General features: G+C 40.2%; 1 protein-coding gene across 1 annotated transcript; it reads right to left on the minus strand.

Moving 5' to 3' along the window:
- Positions 1-930: 930 nt before the first annotated feature.
- LOC124180798 lies at positions 931-20,070 on the minus strand. The gene is made up of 3 exons (XM_046566592.1): positions 18,972-20,070; positions 3,204-3,380; positions 931-1,856 (listed from the first exon to the last, which is right to left on the minus strand). Exons 1-3 carry the CDS (start codon positions 19,119-19,121, stop codon positions 1,770-1,772), a joined length of 414 nt encoding a protein of 137 aa, XP_046422548.1. The 5' UTR covers positions 19,122-20,070; the 3' UTR covers positions 931-1,769.
- Positions 20,071-21,051: the final 981 nt, after the last annotated feature.

A 21,051-nucleotide genomic window follows, 5' to 3' on the forward strand; every position in this document is an offset into this window, starting at 1 on the left:
TATTTCCTTCTCTCTTTCCTCCCTTCCTTCCTTCCACACGCTTTATCATTTCTCCAGAGACTTGTCGTACGTTAAAAGTTTGATGAGAATTTTACGTTGGTAACAATCTACGGGATTTTTGCGGGTAGCAAAAGCGAACAAAAAAAGAAACCGCTGACATTTTTACTCGCGTTACAGGTTCGTCACAAGTTAATTAATTACCGATGCTCGTATAACTTGTGATTGAATTTTTGCTTCACCGCATGCGCTTGCACGTATTTTCTTGTACTGTACTCTATTCTTACAAAGTACGAAATATTATTACAGGCCTGAACGTAGGTGTATGATATTTGCTAACGTAATTGTCGCAGCCCCATTCCGCGCCTCTTCACCCTCAGAAATAACAACCGTTGGTCCCAAGTTATTCAGCGACGCCGGTTTACAATTAGCCTGTGCAATAACGCGCAACGGACTCTCTGTCCCATTGTTCCCCCCTTGAAAATAATTATTCAACGTTCGCCGCAATTTTCAGAAAAACTCGACGCGTTTATGCGTCGGTAGACCTGTGTAGGCTTCGCCCGCATATTTTTTCGTGCTCTGTTGTACGGGTTAGCTGTTTTTCTTATTGTTATTCTGGTTATACTCGGTCGAGGAAATCCTCCTCGAATCCTTATCGTGTCGATAAATTAAAATCTAGAATGTACCCAACTTTTTATCGGAATAAAACCGCATTTAAATCGCAGCTCGATTTATTATTAATCTTAGACAATAATATCAGAAGTGATGATTGTTTAAAATTTTCGAGGTACAAGAATACGTAGGGGCTGAATGGGAAAAGAGAAAATTATTATTGCTCGTTTTTGTGTAACGAAAAAAGCTTTTGATAAACATGAAATTGAATAAAAAATTCACACATACAAGATCCTAATTCCTAACAATGAATATTACTCATTTCGCACGCTATTCAAATATAGTATTTAATAATTATCAGGGTGTATAATGAAAAACGTTCGTGTCAACGATGTGTATACAAACGATTGTGGTACAGGTCAATTAACAATTATAGATAATACAAACTGCTTGTTAATTATACAAGAGAAAAAAAGGTCGGTGTTCTTTTTCATGCCACGATATTATATTACGTGAGCGTTTATACGTAATGCAAAATGGTATAATCCTCGTTTTTTTTCACGCTTCACATATGCGTCGCGATAAATAACGGAATCTGTATACTGTATGCAATAGATAATATACACGTAATAAAGTTATAATGATACCCTACGTCAGTCTCGATAACACAGTTTCGGGTTCACGGATAGGTACGTCATGGGATTCAATATTGTGCGCTTGAAACTATATAAAGGTTGCGTAGAAACAGCAGTAATGGTAGTCGATCAATCTAATCAACAATATAACAAGATTCTGAGAAAAAGATACTTCAGATTGGTACGTACATGTAATTGAAATCAGCGATTACACATCAATTCTATGAAACGAAAGTACGGATTAGAGATCGGACAATTTTTTTTTTTTTTTTATTGGTACAGAGTTTTCAAATTTCATCCAAGTCGGTGAGAATTACTCGAATCGTTATGCAGCGTCAGTTGCAGCAAGATTGCACCTAGTAATTGGAGATTCTTGGATTTTTTCAATTTACTTTTACTGTTTTTTTTTTTTTTTTCTTTTTCTGGTTTTCTTTGATTTTTCGCTTTATAACTCGATATAGTTAGTAGAGGAAGTGATACAGAGTGGATAATTTATTGTTGCATGCTCGCGTTCGTCCGTCTTCATCACTTTCTCTTGAAACATGTCACAGCGTTGAAGTAACACCGCCAATAGACTCGACCCTTCGCCTGTCCACGACGCTGGAGATCCATCTGCAACTCGGTTACAGAAAAAAAACGCCGTTTATTGATTGCGGAAAATTTTGCGAACACGTTAGGATAATGAGAAATCGAGATGTCGACGCTGACACGCGTACAGGGGAAAAAAGTACTTCTTCGACAAAATGATGGAGTTGCGCAGTTTTTTGTTAAGGCGATTGCAGAAATGCTCTGATTGTGAGTCGATAAATCGATAGTCCGATTTGCCAGGGAAAAAAAAAATTGTTGTTACGATGTAGTAAATGCAACGGTTGCTTATTTTTTTTTTTGACTTGCAGGAATATAAGCGTGTGTTTGAAATTTTGAAACGTGTTGAAGTTCCGAATTTGATAAGTTCCGATAACGCATAATTCCGAATATTTGCTCAAGAAACAGCAAAGTTTTGAATGGTCGGAAGGCCAACGGCTCGAGGTTCCGAAAATTAATATATATTCAGACAGCGTAGTTTACTCGACGATTGGGTGTTGAAAAATGAGAAAAATCGAAAATCAGAATGACCCGGATTACGAACGCAAAAATATTGAAAATCCAAAACAAAAGAAAAAAGCAAAGTGGCGAAATTTCATCCAGCCAAAAATTTACGAAACTGAAAATCTTGATTCATCCGGAATTTCGATGTTTCAGATTTAAAAAATTTCTCATTTTCGCACTTTTGGAACTTTGACTTGTCGCAGATATGCCCTTTCGGAATTTTGTCTTATCAAAAATTTGGTCCTCGAATTTCGGACAAAGCTAAACTCTAATGTTTCGTCAAAGTTTGATTTCTCTAGTCAAGTTTCGACACCAAAAAAATCGTAATTTTTCTAATTCGAAAGTTTCAACCCCGCCTCTTCCTAGGAATGAATCTGGATAATTTCTATTGCAACCGAGGGTTGGCAGAAAAGCTTGCGTAAGCAAGGCGGCGTACAACTGGCCGCGAGTCCGAGAGCTTTCGAATCATGTTCCGGCGATGGATAGAAACAATCCGCATTGCAGGTACGCACATTTGCCGCGACGTAAGACGCCTGTTGTTGATTTGCGCGTGATCCGATACACCGAGAGAGAAAATAACATCGCAACTGTATCGATTGGAAATACCTGTCAGAGACAGACGAACACGGTTCCGCTAATTACAATACGAGAGGGCATTTCTCCTTAGCCGTGACGATGACGTCACGCCGGCTGTCAGTACCAGACCGAATTTTTCTACACTCAAATACACTTGTAATACACTCGAGAAATCGAGCCGACCGACGAAAGTCGCGTTAACGAGGCGGGAAGTTTAGCGTTAAAGTCTATCGCGATGTACGTTAATTCGATTTAAACAGAGGATATTAAAATTCGGTGAAAATTTATACCCACCGTCTGTTCGTCCGCCGATACTGCAGGGACGATCTGCGAGCTAACCAGCTGCTGCTGGGGCGCCGATCTCGAGATCGATCTGCCGCTCGATCCTCCCGAGCCTTGCTCCTCCACCGCCTTCTGCAGCGCGACCATCAACCTGTCCAGCAGCAAAGCCGCCCTCTTCGGCACGACCACCTGCAACGAGACGAGACGTCGATAATTTTTGCACCGCCCTTTCACTCGAGGTGTCCAAAGGAATCACGAACGAGAAGCTTCTCGGACCTCCGAAAGGACCCAAGAATTTTTTCGATAAGAGAGTCGATCCGCGATCGAAAATGAGAATTGAAAAGGGCTGTTGATGCCATTTTTTATATTTTATTTCTTTTAAAATATTGTTCATGCTTCCGACAAAATTGGCCTTGGCATCACGGGTAAAGAAAAATATCGTCGATCTTACATTTCTTATGGTGAACATATACAGGCGGTACTTTTTTGGAGTTGATTGTACAACAATTGTCGCTAGATTTACAAATCCGATAACAAACGAGTTGCAAAATCATTAGTAAGATATAACCGGAATTCATGCACATTTGACTCGAAAGAAGTGCCGTCCGTACGTTCACCACAACAGATGTAAAATCTACGCTGCGTTTTCTTCCGTGCAAATCGCACGCGTGCTTTTTGAAGAGAGTTTTTTGAGGGAAAGTAAAAATGACACTTACGGCCTTTTTCAACTCTAATTTAGAATCGTTTCGTTGTTGTTGGAACGGTGTCTGATGTTCCAGCTTTGAGACTCGCTGATTGAGCAGCTTAAACTTCGTTTAATGAAATCAAACCTACGTCGCGATTACACGGATATAAATTCTTCGTAATACACCTAGTTTGCGGAGGTGCAGGAATTATTCGGAGGGGTGTAAAACAAGCTACTTTAACAAGTAGCCCGCACGCGCCGCCGTACATCAGAAACTTAGGTTTGCTGTAATGTACAATAAATTTGCACCAAGCTTCTCCTCTGCAACTTCTGCCCGTAAGCCGACGGACGTAATTAATTCAGCAAATTATAAGAGAACTCGCTCGCGCCCACGGATTTATAATACGATGATTAAAACAGGAATCGAACCGAGCGATATTCTTCTGGGTGAAAATATAGGAACTCTGAGGGGAAGACGATCACTTTTATTTAGTTCTTTTCGTTTCGTCATTTAACCTTCTCTAGTCGGTCGGGGACAGTAAGTGGATTCGATGAACCCGAGATCTTCAAGTTACGCAGTCTGTGATCCTCGCGTATGTCAAGCGGGAATCTCTGCAGTTGCCTCGAAATTATTTTTTGTGGGTAAATTGGAGAAGTTGAATGAATCACTTAAATCTGGGACGAGTGGATCTGATTTGCGGCGTATAAAGCAAGCCCTCCGAGTATAGGTACATGATCGTCGGATTTACCGAAATTGAATTTACCCAATTCGTTCCTCGCCGATGAGGTGGGAGGGGGTTAAGAGGAAGGGGGGTGTCACGAGTCGAACGACGATAGCAAAATAGATGTATGCCTATTTGGGAGAAAAAAGAGAGAGGGGAGAGAAAATTGGCGGAACCGTCAAATTTTTATTACGTACTTGAGAATCTCGCGGTATACATATAATTGCTAATATATTTATTTGTAAAGGGCCCCGTAGAATCCTTATGGAGAATGGCTTCGCGTCGAATTGGCTGGATTTTCAGTATGTTATACTACACATCCTCACGATCAAAAGTTCTCACGGACACAAGTCCGGAAAATCGGTCATTTCCGAGATACAGGCTTCCAAAGAAAGGTGTCCAGATTTTTTGATATCCGTGGACGTCGTGATTTTCACGAACTTGAAATCAAACAGATCAGTCAAAAAACTTCACGGTTGATTATCACGGATAGGCAGAAGGCTGCGATTGATTCCATCGACGCATCGATTCCATCCGTGAACTCGCCGGTTTACCGGAAGGAGCTGCAACGTCGGATTTCGCGTGAAGAACGAGACCCTCCTACTCTTTCGATAATCGACTTTTCCTGTTTTTCACGCCTGTGCGAAGTCTCTCCGAATAGGCTGTGCAGTTTTCGAGTGATATATTTGATTTCACGTCCCCCTTGAAGCTTTGTAATCCGTAAAAAGCTCGTGATTCATAGATATGAAAAAATCCACGCACCCTCGTCTGGAGGCCGCATCTCGGAAACTAGTGATTTTTCTTACATGCGTCGATGAGAACGTTTGATCGGTAGGATATGTGCCGTAATTAATATACTAAAAATGCAGCCAACTCGACCGGGAGCCAATTTCCATAAAGATTCTGCGGGGTTCTTTGAAGGAAAACACAATTTTTAACGACTCGCGAAGCTCCGCGGGATAAGGCTCCTTTCTTCGCTTAAGAATAATTACAGCGATAACTTTCGGGGTCTTTAATAGCTCGGTGAATGAGAGAAAGAGCGAAGAAACGAAAAAGACGACCGCTATGTTTGTGCAAGAAAACGAAATGGCCGACCAGTTTTGCGTTTAATTCAGTGAACCGGCGGAACTGTTCGGGTTACCGAGGAGAGCTTTGATGAAAAGAATGTTAAATAATCAGTTTGCTCAGCATATCGTTCCCAGTTATAACAAACCCAGGCGCCATCTGCAGCGCTCGGTGGATGATGAGAAAAATTTAAATCTCAAAAAGTTTCCCATCCCCGAGTTGCCGCCGCGACGGCTAAATTATGCATCGCTCGCAATGAATGAATTTCAATAATTAGCCCGCCTCCACAAAGCTGAGAAACTCTTTCTGACCGCCCCGAAATCCTTACCGCGAAACAAATTTCTACCCAACTGATTCGCGGCCGGGATCCGAAGCCTCGAATCAACTTGATGGAAGCTTCGCGACGCGATTTAGGTCGGCGATAAAAATAACGAGGAACGCGAATCGCTCCTTTTGCCATCTGCGTCGGTTGAAGAGCGAGATCCCGGATACGGCAACGGGCAGCGGGGGTATTAACGCCTATTTCCGTTCTGATAATGAACACCTTTTTACCACCGCAAAACGTTTGCCTTGAATCAAGCATCCGGTCGTCGGGGAGATTGATTTTTAACACCATTGCGAAACGCGTATATTTTCATCGATTCCTCGTTGCGAAACTTTATAGTCGCTAATCGCTGATGAGATAAAATTCCGTGTCTGATGTTCTTCCTATGCAGCGAGGACTTCTTTTAATTATTCGGAAACTTTAAAACCATTTGATTGTTTTTGTTTTTCGAGGAGAGGGGTTGGAACTCCGAATTTGAACAGTTCCGAAAGCGCCTAGTCCCAATTTTTTGGTGGTGAAACTTGTTTTGGATTTAGAATATTTTTAAGTTCGTAATCCTGGTCATTCTGATGTTCGGTTTTTCTGATTATTCACACCCACTCTATGTGGGTATATTTTAACTTTTGGAATTTTACTCTATCGAAACTTGATTTGTCAGAATTTCTGGCTGTCGGAACTTTACTCTACCGTAACTTGAATTTTCGGAATCTTGCGTTTCGGAACTTTGAGCCGGGTTTCGGACCATTCGAAACTTTGTCGTTTCGTAAAAGTTTGACTTCTTCGCTTCAAATGTTGCCGGCAAAAAGTTCAGGATTATTCGCTTTCGGAACTTTTCAAATTCGGAACTTCAACCCCTCCCCGATTTCTTGACGCAGTCAGGAACGTAATTAAAATTAAAAAAATATCCCGTTAAACAAATCGTTTTCATTTATTTAACGGGATATTTTATCATTATCCAGTCGTCGATTGTTCCGCTTTTTGCAAATCGGTTTCTATGAGCGCTACGGTTGCCTGGGGGACAATGCTAATTAAAACAGAACCGAAATGTCCACAGCTATCGTTGAAATATATGCGAATAATAATCAGTCTGCGATCCACTATTCCGATACATTAATGACAAGTCGACGCGGTGTGCTAAACAGCTCTAAAAATTATATGGTAATTATTCGTCAAAAACACATCGGGTGGCGAATTCTTAACCGGAAATCGTTAACTGCGGTGGATAATCCTTCAAAAATCACAGTTTCGCGGTTAAAAATTTCGGCCGTAGAAAATTCTGAAGAAATATGCAAAGGTTGAAAATATATTCGAGATTTTAAATTCTCGAACGGTGAATCACGTTTTTTGATCGACTCTGCAAACACGGGAATAAATTAAATTATACCAGTGAAACTCGGTATAACAGCTGAATGATTTCATTAGCAAGCGCCTGCCAATTTTGATTGATGAATAAAAAACGAGAAGAAACAGATAAAATGCTCGAAACTTCTAAAGATCGGATATTTAACTAAATAGAACGAAATTTCAAAGCCGATATTGCTGAAAAAAAATGTACAGTGTAGGCCGGCTGAAAACAGCGAAAAGTAAACTCTGGAGAAAAAGAAAAACAGTAACGGGGAAAAAAGCTTTTGAAACAGGCGTACAAAAGCGCTCTGAATATTCAATTTTCTCCTCGAGCGATCGACGCGACTACCGCGATTCAATTAACGCCTCAAACTACTCGAAAAGAGGGAGCCTTGCAGCTTCTAGAAGTCGAGAACGACGAAGATCTAGATAAGCTCTGGAACACAATGGAATCTGGGTAGATAACGTAGCCCGTAGTCAGCAGTGGTGATGCATGCTACAATTCTATCTGAAAGTGCCCCTCGCGATCAGCTGTTTCAAGCTTGCTGGGCTATATTTTACGCAAATTGATTAAACGCCGCGCATCCAGAGGGTGGTCGTGCATTAGACCATGCAGGGTGTATAATTTCAACAAAAACGTGTCCGAATCAAAATATATGCCCAAACAGAATATTCGCAAGCTCCGCAGACTGAAAGCGATCAAGTCTAATTCAATTTAGGGTCTTATGGGACGTATATTCCCAACCAAAAGTGAGTCTGGGTGAGAATATTGAATACTTTGCGATGAAATTGAAATCTGAAAAAATCAATCATGACCAAGATGACGATAAAATTCGTTTTAAGTAATAATAATAATACATACAAAAAATTGTTAATAAAGTGTTAAAACAAAAATTCGTGCGACAAATCTCCAGTGACATTTTTTTTGTTACATATAAAATGAGTTCATTGATTTTTCTGAATTCCTACGGTTGTTTCTTTTTTTTTTGAATTTACGACTACTTTTTGAAATACTCCGTTTTCCATCATTTTCTGACGCTCTATGTAGACATTTGACGAAAAGAGATCTAAAAGTTCAGGACTTTTGATTAATTTTTTATAATTGAAGAGATTCTCAAAAACGGATTTTTAAATATCGCCTAAGATTTATTAAACATTTTTTTTTTCAAAGTATTCAGAAAAATCGATAAATTCATTCCATGTGAAAGAAAGAAATGTCACTAGAGATTTGTTGCACAAATTTTTGTTTCAATATTTTATGAACAACTTTGCGGCATTGTTATTATTTGAAACGAATTTCATTATCATCTTGGTCATAATTGAGTTTTTTTCAGATTTTCATCTCGTCGCAAAGTATTCAATATTCTCACCGAAACTCACTTGGTTGAGAATATACGTCCCATAAGACGTCCCTTAAAGGGTGAAAGACAGTTCGGAACCATTATTTAAAGAAATTTAACTGAAGTAATAAAATGATTAAAAAAATTTCATCAGTTTAATTTTTTTTTTTTTTTTTTTTTTCTTCCATCAGGGTGAATTTCTTTCGTTGAAATTAAACGGATGGTCAATTTCATTGCAGTTTTACTGAAATTTCTGAATTTCTTTAAATAGTCGAATGCCTTACATTTTGTATCTCAGTTGCTTAACGCGCAAGGAAATTTGAGCCTTTCTCTTTTCCACCGTTGGGGGCAAAACTCGTCTAACAACGAAAAAGCCGAGGATCCCGAGAAGCAAAAAGAGGTGTCGAAAAGTCCGAGGCTCCGTGAGGCGGTGGGCGAATTAGACTTGTCCAATCTCCCGGAGGAAGCTTTCGAAGCGGAAACGTCACATTCGCATTCACGCCCGGGCGTGTAAGACAGACCCTCGCACGTCTTTCGGACGATTACGGAAACGCCTAATGACGCACTCGCCGGCCAAAGGGACGCGTCATAAATTAGAAAGAGAACCCTTCACCCGAGACACTCTCATCAGCGGATGATTGTCCCGCCGCTCCGCAGGAAGACCTGAGGAATCGCCAATTCGGCCGAGTTGCCGTCGTTTTGCACCTGCGGGCGGTTTGAGAGAAGGAGAGAAAAAAAAAAAAAAATGAATTCACTCCGAGCCCCTCGGGAGGGGGGGTAAATCGGTCCAATTTTGGCCCTCTGTGCAACTTTGGATACGAATTGCACCGCGCTTCGTGTATTCTGTGCCTGCTCTGCTGATCCTTGGGCAGAAATGTGCGAAATAAAACTTGAACACGGCTGTCCGGCTTATCGTCGTCGTCACCGCAAAAAGCTCGCTAAAAGCGCGGCTTTCCGCTAAGTGACCATTCCGTAACCTTTAAGCCACTGTCGGTTCAATGCCAAGTCAATTTGCGATCTGTCTTTCCTAGCTGTCGCAGCTGATCGTAAGCTTTTCTATCGCCGCGTTTGCAGCTGCAAATTGGAGTTATTACAATTCAAGAATTATGGTAATTTCAAATTTTTTATTATTGTTCTAAATTACTTGTTGTAATTTCTAGTTCTCGTCTGGCGACCTCGATATTGCATCAAAACAGTCTCGCGATGGCTCATTTTATTCCTCATTCTTTCTGAATTCACTTTTTAACCCCTGAAATGCGTGAGTAGCTTTCTTGAATTCTGCTAGAAAAGTGCGATGTAGCGTCGAAATTTGAACCCTTTGCGTTCGTTTGTTTATGTAACCTTAGCCGGTCACACCTCTGTAGAATTGCATAACGGTCAGACTCACCCAAAAAGTGATATTTTGTTTCAAAAATGACATCTAAAAATCTATCAAAGCAAAGATCTAGGTACTATTTAAGGACCACATAAAAAACTCGCTCAGTTCTTCTGACCAAAATTGATTGTTTAATTTTTGTAAAGCGTGACCGATTGGAATTAAATATGGGACGAAAAATGGTAATCGATTTTGCTCGGTCGGTAAGGGTGGGAGTACTACACGACCTTAACTGGCCGGGTTCGAAACTTGGCTGCCAATGAAATCGTCTGAAGACGAACGCTTCGATTTGCCAAAATTTAGCAAACTCCGCGAAATTTTCACCGATCGTGACGCCGCGTTTATCCGGCTTATAACGTAGCCCGGGATTTTCCGCAGGATGTGCTTTCTTCGACAGCCGATGATTCTCCTTGTCGATTCCATCGATTGAAAAATACCGTTTCGCGTTTTCCTGCAATTTTGATTATTGGATGAATCTGCAGCCACCTGCGTCCCCTATTCTATGCATCGCTCCGTATAAAATCACGGAGTGTATTTCAGCGCGCGGTGATTCAACGGCGTAACTAACGCAATAAACCCCGCACAGCATTAATGGCTTATACCGTCGGTAATACGTCGAGCTATATCTACCACCTCATAATATTGTTCCCCGGTATTATCAACCTGTAGGCAAGGGTGTATAATTGAGTCCCGGTAAAACGCCGTGTCTATCATATGCGAATTAACGGACCTGAATAACTGCGCCCCGCGTAATTCACTTACATCCGACAACGTCGACTCGCTAATTTTCATGATTCTTCAACTCCCTGCGCGGTAAGCATGCCTCAAATCCCGAAGTGTAATCCTCGGCATGGTCTCGCTGTTCTTTTACAACTTTCTCTGGAAATCTATCCTTCTCTGTCTCAAAATTTTGGAAGCAGAGAATATTTTTTTTCTCAATAAAGTAATTCCCCTCAAAGCGATCCGTTCGACATACGGTAACGAGATAATTTCTTCAAAATAGAAGTTGAAAATTTTCAGCGTAAATTGTACGGTATTTTACAAGGAACACGCGATTGATGAAATTGATAAAGTCTCATCGTCGTCGTTGCAATTTCCGATTCAATCGGGACAACGAGGGGTGTGAAATAATGCAGATAGTCTAGAAATTCGAGATATTGTTATACCCGAGGCGAAGAAGACGACGGGTAAAGGATACAAATGTAGTCGAGTAATATCGCGGAGTGGAAACACGTACTTCATTGACGGTGAAGAGCCGGCGAGTCCTGCTGCAGGAAGCGGAGCATCCTTGACGCGAGACGGAGTCCGGGAGCCGGTGTGATGAATTTTCGTATTTCCGTTTCTCGATGCGCGAAACCCCGGCGATTTCGCAGAATCGCGCCTGCGGTATAAATCATTTGAATGCGGGCTGGAACGAGCCGCTAAACGTTAGCGACGCCCCGAATAAGAGCGGCGCGACTGACGGGCCGTGTAACAGGTGATAAACGACCCCAACACCGCCCTGCTGTATGCAGGCCAGCGGAAGATGCTTGGGGGTGAAATCGCTTCGAGCTGACGGTGGGAAAGAAATTCTTGAATCAGCAAAATACATTTTGTCGGAGTCCGTTCGCTTGAATCGCTTGAAAATTTTAAAATTCACAATATTGCAAGGAACTCGCGCCGTGTTATCTTGAATAAATTGATAGCTAGCATGATCGTTCAAAGGCTTGATTCAATTCTGAATTAAGTCGTCGCAAGTATCTCGTTCGGCAAAAGTATTTTGTTGAATTTAGTAATTATCGTCTTCGCCGCGTTTAACTGTAACATTTAATCAAATCGTAATATCACTTGACTCAAATAATCGTTTCCATTCGTGAGGACTTTGGAATTCGCGAGGGGTTGGATCATTAATAGAAAAAAAGAAAAAAAAAGAATTCTCATTCTCGTCATTTGGAGAACTTGCCCCGTTGGATAAATACAAGGTTGTGAATTTTCTCTCGCAAATGTAGCTTTTCTCACTGACAATGAGAGACGCGAGCTTGCGAGAAGTAACGAAGCGTTGAATTTCAGCGCGCAAGTAGTAATTTCAAGCAATGCAGCAGAAATCTGCAGGTGCTGATTTAGAGCCCGATTGAATCGATCAACGCGCATATACCTGCGAATACACTGTACATGTAGATACTTTATACGTCTTGGGGCGTCAGAATAGAATTCTCCCGGCTGTTTTATATGCAATCTGCGAGATGAGAGGTGGAGCAGTTCCTTTTGCAGAAATGAGAGAACGCGAGGAGAGAAAGAGAAAGGAAACGACGCCGCGAGATAAGGGTCGTTATGTCACGAAGACTTCGTTTTTCCTCATTTTACCCCGAGGAGAAATTGTTTTTTCGAGATAAATTAATACCCATACATATATGCGTGTATGTGTGTGTGTGTGTCTACATATATATGCAGTTGGAATATCCGATAACGCGAAATTACTTTGCAGAGAGTGAAGCTATCGGTTTCAACATGATTTAACGCCTCTGATACTATACTTCTCTCCGTCATTGGGGAATCGAAATTAAAGAATCTCCATTTCTATCCTTTGCATAAGTTTTCTCAACTCGTCGCTGACTTATTTTTTCTACTTCTCACGTTCATGCAACTGCCGGACAATCTATCGGCGGAGAAAACTAGAGCGACGTATTATTAATTGAAGTTACGCGATTCTGCAGCTTTGAAATTAGTTCCGTATTAAGAGAACACGGTTTCCGTTCAATCGATATTCGCCTAGATTGATGAGGGGTGGTATTACTTTGCGTACGCGAAATCAAGGGTCAGTTTTTCCAATTTATCAAGAAACATGAATTGATATTTTTCAATTCTGTTTTTCATACATGTTGATATAAATCTTGAAGTACAAGAAAATTTCCCTTCTTAATTATTGTAAAACAAAATGCCGACGGAGTGGTCGATAAAATGAAACGATGTTTTCCAATTTTCAACCCGTCAACCTTAAATTTCAACTCTAGCTTTGCAATGACATTTTCTAGTAAAGTATTTAGGATTTGTTCGATTGATTGTGAAATTTACCGATTTCATGCCCCTTTCTTTCCTTAAGACAATAAAAAAAATAAACATTTTGTAGAATTTAATATCTTTATAAAATTCTACGCACTTTACTGGAAAATGTCATTCCAAAGCTAGAGTCAAAATTAACTCAACTCCCCAACTCAATTGAAACCTTATTCTCGCTTTTGATTCGACGACGTTCCTCCTTACAATTTTGCTCATTTATGCAGAATCTTTACCGAATATATTATCACAACCTTGACAAACGACGAGATATCCATCCGACAGTCCGGCTCGCTGCGCGATTCGTTTAACTGTAATTATTAATTATACAGCAAAGTCAATTCAGCCTCTTAATTGCTGTAAGGATACCCTTTGATGTTTGACTTTCGGGAGAACGATTCAAGAGATTCCATGCAGAACGCGCGAATCGAACAGCTTTCAAATGCTATAAAGCTGCAGATTGAACCTGAGTGAGAATTTATTTCTCAAACGAATCCTTATCTGCAATTTTTTATCCTCCGAGCGTGGGAATCGGCCACGTTTACTCCTCGACTCCACGCGATCAGCTCGCTCCGACATCGCGCGTATAATTGAGTCCCGTCCAATTGAGATTCGCCCCGGGTCGAAGTCAAGGGTTGCTTTCTAATTAGCAGCCAACCCGCGCCTCGCATTCGGCCGAGCTGTTCTGCGCTCATTACCATGGAAAGTGATTAACCATAGCTCGCCATCTGCACTGCGGACTGCGAAAAGATCCAGACCTGCCAAAAACCCTTCTCGACGCACCCGCGAATTTGCCAAGTGACGAATTTCTTCGCATTTCAGTGAAATGTTTTCTCTCGCGTTGCGGTGCATTCGAATTTCAAGGAGCCCGAGATCAAGAAGTGCGGATATCGTATCGTCTGTCATTCTGTATTTACGAACACATTTACCGTACACAAGAGTTGTCAATTTACAAATTCGGTGTAGCGACTTGAATTACCATGTATTTGTTTCAAATTTGTAATAAAAATTCTTGCTTTTATTAAAATTTATAAGGATTGCACAAAAAAAAAGTAATTTGAATTTCAAGAATTTTTTAGTAAATTTATTGTATTTGTAAATCGATATGGCGAATCCCGAGTAAAACTTCCAATACTCTGGAGGAAGTTTTATGAACTTTATTTACGCAAGCGAGTCGACTTTCATCAATTTTTACAAGCCTTAAGTATACGAATTTGACAAAGCGCTAGAGTGGGTAGAAAATTTTCATCTTAAAAAAAGTTTGAAAAGTCGTACTTATACATTAATCGAATTAAATGTAGTTTAAAAACGTCCTTGTTATTCGAGAAAGAAATTCAAAACCAGTGAATTTCAATCCATAAATACCTTCTTGTATAATAAAGGTCAAAGAATCAATCGCATCGTTAAAACATTTTTCATAAAAAAAAATTATCAAGTTTGTCCGATTACGGTGAAAAATATCTCGTTTCATCGGAGAATTAATATTGTACAAATCATCCGAATAAAATGGTCTTTTAATATAAATTCAGCGAACAAAAATTCATTTCACAATGTTTACGACTACTTTCTTTCATACAGATGTAAATAAATTCAATAGCTTGACTACGGCTGCTGTTCAAACCTAATTTGTTTCGCGAAATTTTTGTTTCAACACTTTTTTCACCTAACGCGCCGGGCCTGAAATTCTATTACAACCGCGGGAAAGTGAGTCTAAAAGTTTTACACGCGAGTATAAAAATAAATATGCTTAAAAAAAAATCAGTTGAAATGCGGTGAATGTAACAGAGAAATCGGATCTCGAGATGAAGAAGCTTACCCGCGTCTTTGTTATTCAAAGCCTCGGCAAGCCGGCGCTAAAAGAGTGGTTTTGACGAGGACGCGAATGTCAAATTTTGCGTGGATGAACACGGGCGTGTCTCGCGTTTTGCGGTTCGGAATTTCGCTTCGGAAAAGCCTGTCCTCGACATTCCCCAACACAAAGCACTTTCACGTAGGAGATTCGAGGCGAGGTACGTACGCGTAAAATCCCGCTGCACGGTTAGATATTCCGCGGATTTTCTTATTTTCGAATAATTTAACTCTATTCTTTGCCGTATCTTTCGAAAACAGTAACAAAAACGCGCGAAATTCACTGAGAAATAAGGATAAAGGAAGGTAAACAGCCCCTAAAAAGAGGAAAAAGAAAAAAAAATCTGGTATGAATTCGCACAAAGTTGGAGTATGTATCTACCACCATTTTCGATTTCGCTACAATAGAGTGAAACGAAACGCTGCTAAATCATACCGCTCGCACAGCAAAGAATGTTGTTACAATCACACCGCGCGTGTTTTCCTTTTCCTTTTCACATTCTTATTTTTATTTTTATTTTTATTCCCCTCGACGGACGAGCAACGGAAGAAGAAACGCGCCTAGCCCACTCGAGTATAAAGTTCAGCTACAAAATTTCCTTCTCGGTTCTTTCCCGTTTTCCTCCTCCTCCTCCTCCGCCTCCTTTTCCTAACAACAATAAGTTTACGATTCTCCTGTATGCGATCTGCAGCCTCGCGTTCTTCCCTCTGACGGATGGACGATCCCCTGTTTCCTTCTTCTTTTTCTTCTTCTTCTTCTTCTTCTTTTTTGCTTCTATGCCTTTTATCGATTTATATTATTCGCTTTATGCCTGCGAGATGTGGGAGGGACTTTTTTTGTCAAACTTCGAGAGGAAGACAACCGAAAAAGGAAAAAGCGAAATCAACGAGCAATTCTTCTCATATTTCGCTCGCGTTGTGAGACGGAATTCAAGCTGCTCTTTCGATTGACAAGTGGGCGAAAAACGATTTTGAAATCGACGCACAATTTTCCGCGATACCTGTTCATTTTTACACAATCGTAATAATTCATATTCTCATATTCTTCTCTGTGCGTAATTAGTTATTAAACTAATTCCACAACGGATCAGAAGAAATTTAATTTTCGGTAGATTTAAGACATGTTTAATCAGTTGTACGATATAAATTACGTCGTTTCTTTTCTTTTTTTCATTGCTTTTTTTTCATCAAGGGAACGCGGCGTAACGAGCCTTTTGTCAATTATATCATAAAGACAATTAATTCGGACCTTCGTACATCCACTAATTAGCCAATTTCTCAAATCAACTCCTTCTCTCTCTTCCAAAGCCGCAAATAATATCGATCAGAGACACTGAAATTCGAGAAAGAAAAACCCTACCTGCAAAGAGTAAAGGATACATAAGTTTTCGTATTTATCTTTGCAAAATTAATTCAATACGTAAAGAGAGCTCGTTTTCCAGCTTATTAATTTCCAATAAAGAGTTGTCTTGTTATCGTGAAATAAATACGCGGGTGAGTAAAAGTTGAAATTAATTATCAGCCGATCGAAGCGCAAAAAGGGAAGAAGAAATTTCGAAGGGCGCAAATATACACACCTACGTAATATTGTATAATCGAAAAAAATTTCCGGCATCTTCGAAACACGAGCGGCAATCAGCGGCCTATATTGCTAAAAAAAAGTATGTGTATATAGATACATATATATGCGTATATATATGTAAAACATTGAGAGCGAGCTGATGTCTTTTTCCGCAGCGAGATATTGGCAAAAAAAAATTTCAATTTTATTCGGCTTAATGCACGAGCGCCGGAATGTCTTTCGCTTCCCTCCCACCCCAAAATAATTCGCTCGCCTTTTACTTCTTTCCATTATTTTTTCGTCTTATCTCACGAATTGCCAGAGCGATTTTCCGCACGGTGGCGATTAAGGCGATCACCGACGAATTCGACAAGATCCCCGAAAATTCGTGGCTGTTTGTGAAATTAGATAATATTTTAGAACCACGCGTCTATCGTCGATTCATTTGCTATATGCGTAGAATGATGGATCGATCGGTAAAAGATAATCGATTCGATCGAAAATTTTTTATTTTTGGTCGTTCGTACGGCGTTTCTCGGCGCAGATCGGATATAGACTCGCGAGAACGAAACTTACGGACGCGCTTTGCGAAAATTCACCACGCTCAACTCGGCCACCTGTTACCGGGTCACGAAAACTGGAAGCAGCTTTTGTCCGTGCCGAAACGAGAACATCGAAGACATAAACAACGTCTCTGCGAATACAATTACTTCGCATGTATAATCGCGGTTCGTTCCGCGACAGCTGGATTGATTAATTAGGAGAGTTTTCGGAAGAGGCGGCCATTATTCACAACGAATCGCTCGTGCGAACACATGATTATTGTTCGGAGTGTAAGGATCTGCCGAATCACACGTTCCGTTTTTCGCCCCGCTCATATATCGACCGAATTTCATCTCGGATGCGAACTTGAGGATCGCTTCGGCAGAAAAATGATTTGTCATTCGATTTTTGACTCGTCAGAATTTTTCAGTACCATATACGCGAACTTGACGTTAAATCCGATCGTATTACGAACAACGCGAAACCTGATCAAATGTCGGTTGTGTGTTCTCCGGATTCTGTTACGTGGGAGAAATTGCCGGCAGGTTCCTAATTTTACTCCTTAATTACCACGAAATTATTTCAACCTGCCAGGCTTAAATGTGTATATCAGGGCTTTCTGTTATTTTGGTTATTTTGGAATTTTTCGATTGCTCCCGAAAAATCTGTGCGTAGTATATGAGGAAAAAAAAAATCCTTTGCATGTACAAAAATTTTCAGTCAATATTAACATGTGCTGGAAAGCGATTGAAATTTTAAATATAAAATATCTACGTTGAAATTTTCCATGTTTTTGATTTTTTTCTTTTTTCATTACGAACTTAAATGACCCGAAAAAATCATTTCGATGCTTGGAAACAATGTTTATACTTCCAACTTGACGCGATAACAGAAATCATTTTTATACTTTAATTGAGTGTCGTTATCTACGGAATACGTGCGCTAAACCCAAATTATTTTGTTCCTACATTCAATTGGAAGTAATGAACATTCTTCTCAAGTATCGAATTGATGTTTCCAGTCCATTTTAGTTTATGAAAAAATAAACAATTAAAAAACATTGAAAATTTCAAAATATTATCCGAAAATTCTTATATTTACAGGGGATTTCTTGTTCTTCTATAATATGAACATATTCTTGCGGTACAGTTGAAAATATTTCAAACTGATTGAAAAAAAAATAATTTACAATTTTCTACCGTCGCATCCTCTCAAAAGTTTGTATAGGTTAAAAGAAAGATTCTGTCAAAAGATGAGGGTTTTACGTTATGTGGAAGATCGCGGTGACTTGATTTTTCATTTTTTGTTTCACACTTATTTCAATTCGTGAAGAAACACGTTGTAGCACTTCAATTATCATCTCTTTCCTGACATTTACATTCAACCGAAAGATTAAGATCCATAACACAACGATATATCAACCGGGAATCTTATTTTCCTAAATCAAAAGTTCATAATCAATTACAACTATTCTATGAGATTGAATTAATAATGAAAAATCGTCAGATAAACTTCTCAAGATCAACTGGAGACTTGACATTGCAAGTCTGGGTCTTCTTTGTGACGTAAATTGATATTGTGATTGATGTAATCGATAAAAAAACGTTTATTCACCACACAACTTGAATTGAAAGAAATGTAAAAAAGCGAAAATTCAACGGACCGCGATTTTCCGCTAAACGTAAAACGCTCATCTTTTCACAGAATCTTCCTTTCAAGCTGAAGAAATTTTTTATGGGGTACCACGATGAAAAATAGCCAATAATATTTTTCCGACGAACTCTAACACACTGTACACGTAATAAGGTATCATCAAGACCACCGACAAGAATAAAAAATTCAAAACGCTCAGAAAAATTTACAGTCAAGTTTCGCAATTTAAAAATGATAGTAAAATTTTGTTTCGCAACAAATTTAACGGAAAAACCGTCCGACTTACCGGATACTCGTCGTACTTCGCCGCCGGATAATCGGGATAGTCGAAGGCCGCAGGTCCACTTCCGGCGGCGCTTCTTTTGGCCATCGCGTGTCCGCTGGCAGTCGCCACGGCCAGACTCACCAGCAACACGGGGATCAACGACACCCCCATTATCTTATATCCCCTCGTTTCTCACTGTTTATTCACGAACTTGTTCTCTACGGCCACGGTTGTACGATTGGTTTAAGCGGCGAGTTAGCCTTTTTGCGTGCGCGAGTGTGTATTTTTTATTTATTCCAACAACTTTTTCTTTTTACTGACGGAGTCTGGATCCGGGAAAATCTTATCAAAGCTGGGCTCGGAGGAGAACGGTAAAAGACAGAGAGTAAACAATTATTGGGAACGAAATTTGGGATCTCCAATTGTGCGGAAAAGGTAAACGCAAAAAAAAAAAAAAAAAATATGGGACTCTGGTTTGTTCGAATAAATTTTTCGTAATTTTCTTGATCGAAACGAGAGTCTCAAATCTCTTTGCTTATTTCCGATTATATCGATGACGAATTTAGACGGTGTTTAATTTTATCATGTATATGTAAAGCAAGATCTTCCAGTAACAGTAATTTTGAATAGCTTCTTCTTGATCGTTTATCTTTAATGTTTTTATTATTCCGATTAGACTCTTGATTCTTTGCAGGGTCAAATATTACGATCTCAACTCTCCTCCTCCGCTGTATTCTAGGTCCGAGCTTTTATTCTGCACATTTATTTAATTCGCAAACGTTGATACGCTGCGTTCCGTCCTTTCTTCTCTCTCTCTCTCTTTCTCTCTCTCCCTCTCTCTCTCTCTCTCCTTCCGACGATGATGTGCAACGTGTATATTATTGTTATCAGTACTATTATCTACAAGGTGCGAAAACCGGTTTCGTCGAAATTGTAGCCTCCTTCTTATTTCCAACTCCTTCTCTTTCTCCTCTCTCGTCTCTCGTTTAATCGATTGCAAATGAAACTTTTCTAATATTGCAGTTAATTATCGATCCTTCCGATCCTTGAGTAAACCCCCGGCGTCGATATTAACTCAGAGCTTTATTCCGATTGTTGACGTCCTTTGGGAGAAGAGCTTGAGGGTGCAATGCGAAACGTGGGGGCTGCTGCACGCTCCTATATACCGACAAACCACCACCACGCGGCTCGGCCCGACGCAGGCGCGAATTTCGACTATTCGCGCTTTAACCGCCCGCCCCGCTCGCACCGCAGAAACGGAACGAGCTGGCAAAACAAGCGGCGGAACATTGGGTGCAGGAAATCGCGATGAGACGAGGGGGACGGTTCGGCAATTATATACATATATACGTTTTTTTCCTTTCTTTCAAAATCGCGAGAAAAATGCGGGTCTGTAAACTTGAGAATGAGGGAAAGTAAAAGGAACCGTGTTCAAAGAGCGAAGAAACGAGAAAATATTAGCATCACTTTTTCCGACATTTCTTCTTTTACTTTATTTTGCCGGGAATCCTTGCCGTCTTCCCGGCAACGATGATTCGAACCCTGTGCCACGTTATGACTTTTGCAGGCACACTTGGGACGCAGCCTGCATAACAGTCGAGTTAACCGGCTCTTTCAGAGCGTTAATGTCCCGGCATTAACTGGTACCGCTGAGTGAAATTTCCAACGTCGAGAAGCGAGAAAAGCGGGGTCGAAAATACGTTTACAAGTTAACGTGCTAGTCTAACAGCAGTCGGAGTAAAGGATTATACGCCCCTGCTCTTTATACTGTTATACTCGTATATACATATCGTCACGCGGCGTTGTTCGAATCTCATCAGACTTGACGCGCATGATCTCCGTATTTCTCTTCTTAACCTTTCGTTGTTTGAAAACTGGTTTTCAAAAAACAGAAACGTGTCCAAGCATGAAAATTCCCATTTACGCTTAAGGCGAAGCTCGAGGACCTTTCGTTACTTCTCTTATAGTTCATCTCTTCCGATCATTTGATGATTATTCTGTTCGCGAAGATGTGTGTTAACCCCTTTACTTTAAAATGGAAATATATACTCGAAATGTTTTTATTTTAGCGAAGAAATACTCTTTCGACGATATTCAGATG

Source organism: Neodiprion fabricii, chromosome 4 (assembly GCF_021155785.1).
Source record: "Neodiprion fabricii isolate iyNeoFabr1 chromosome 4, iyNeoFabr1.1, whole genome shotgun sequence".
Classification (NCBI taxonomy): domain Eukaryota; kingdom Metazoa; phylum Arthropoda; class Insecta; order Hymenoptera; family Diprionidae; genus Neodiprion; species Neodiprion fabricii.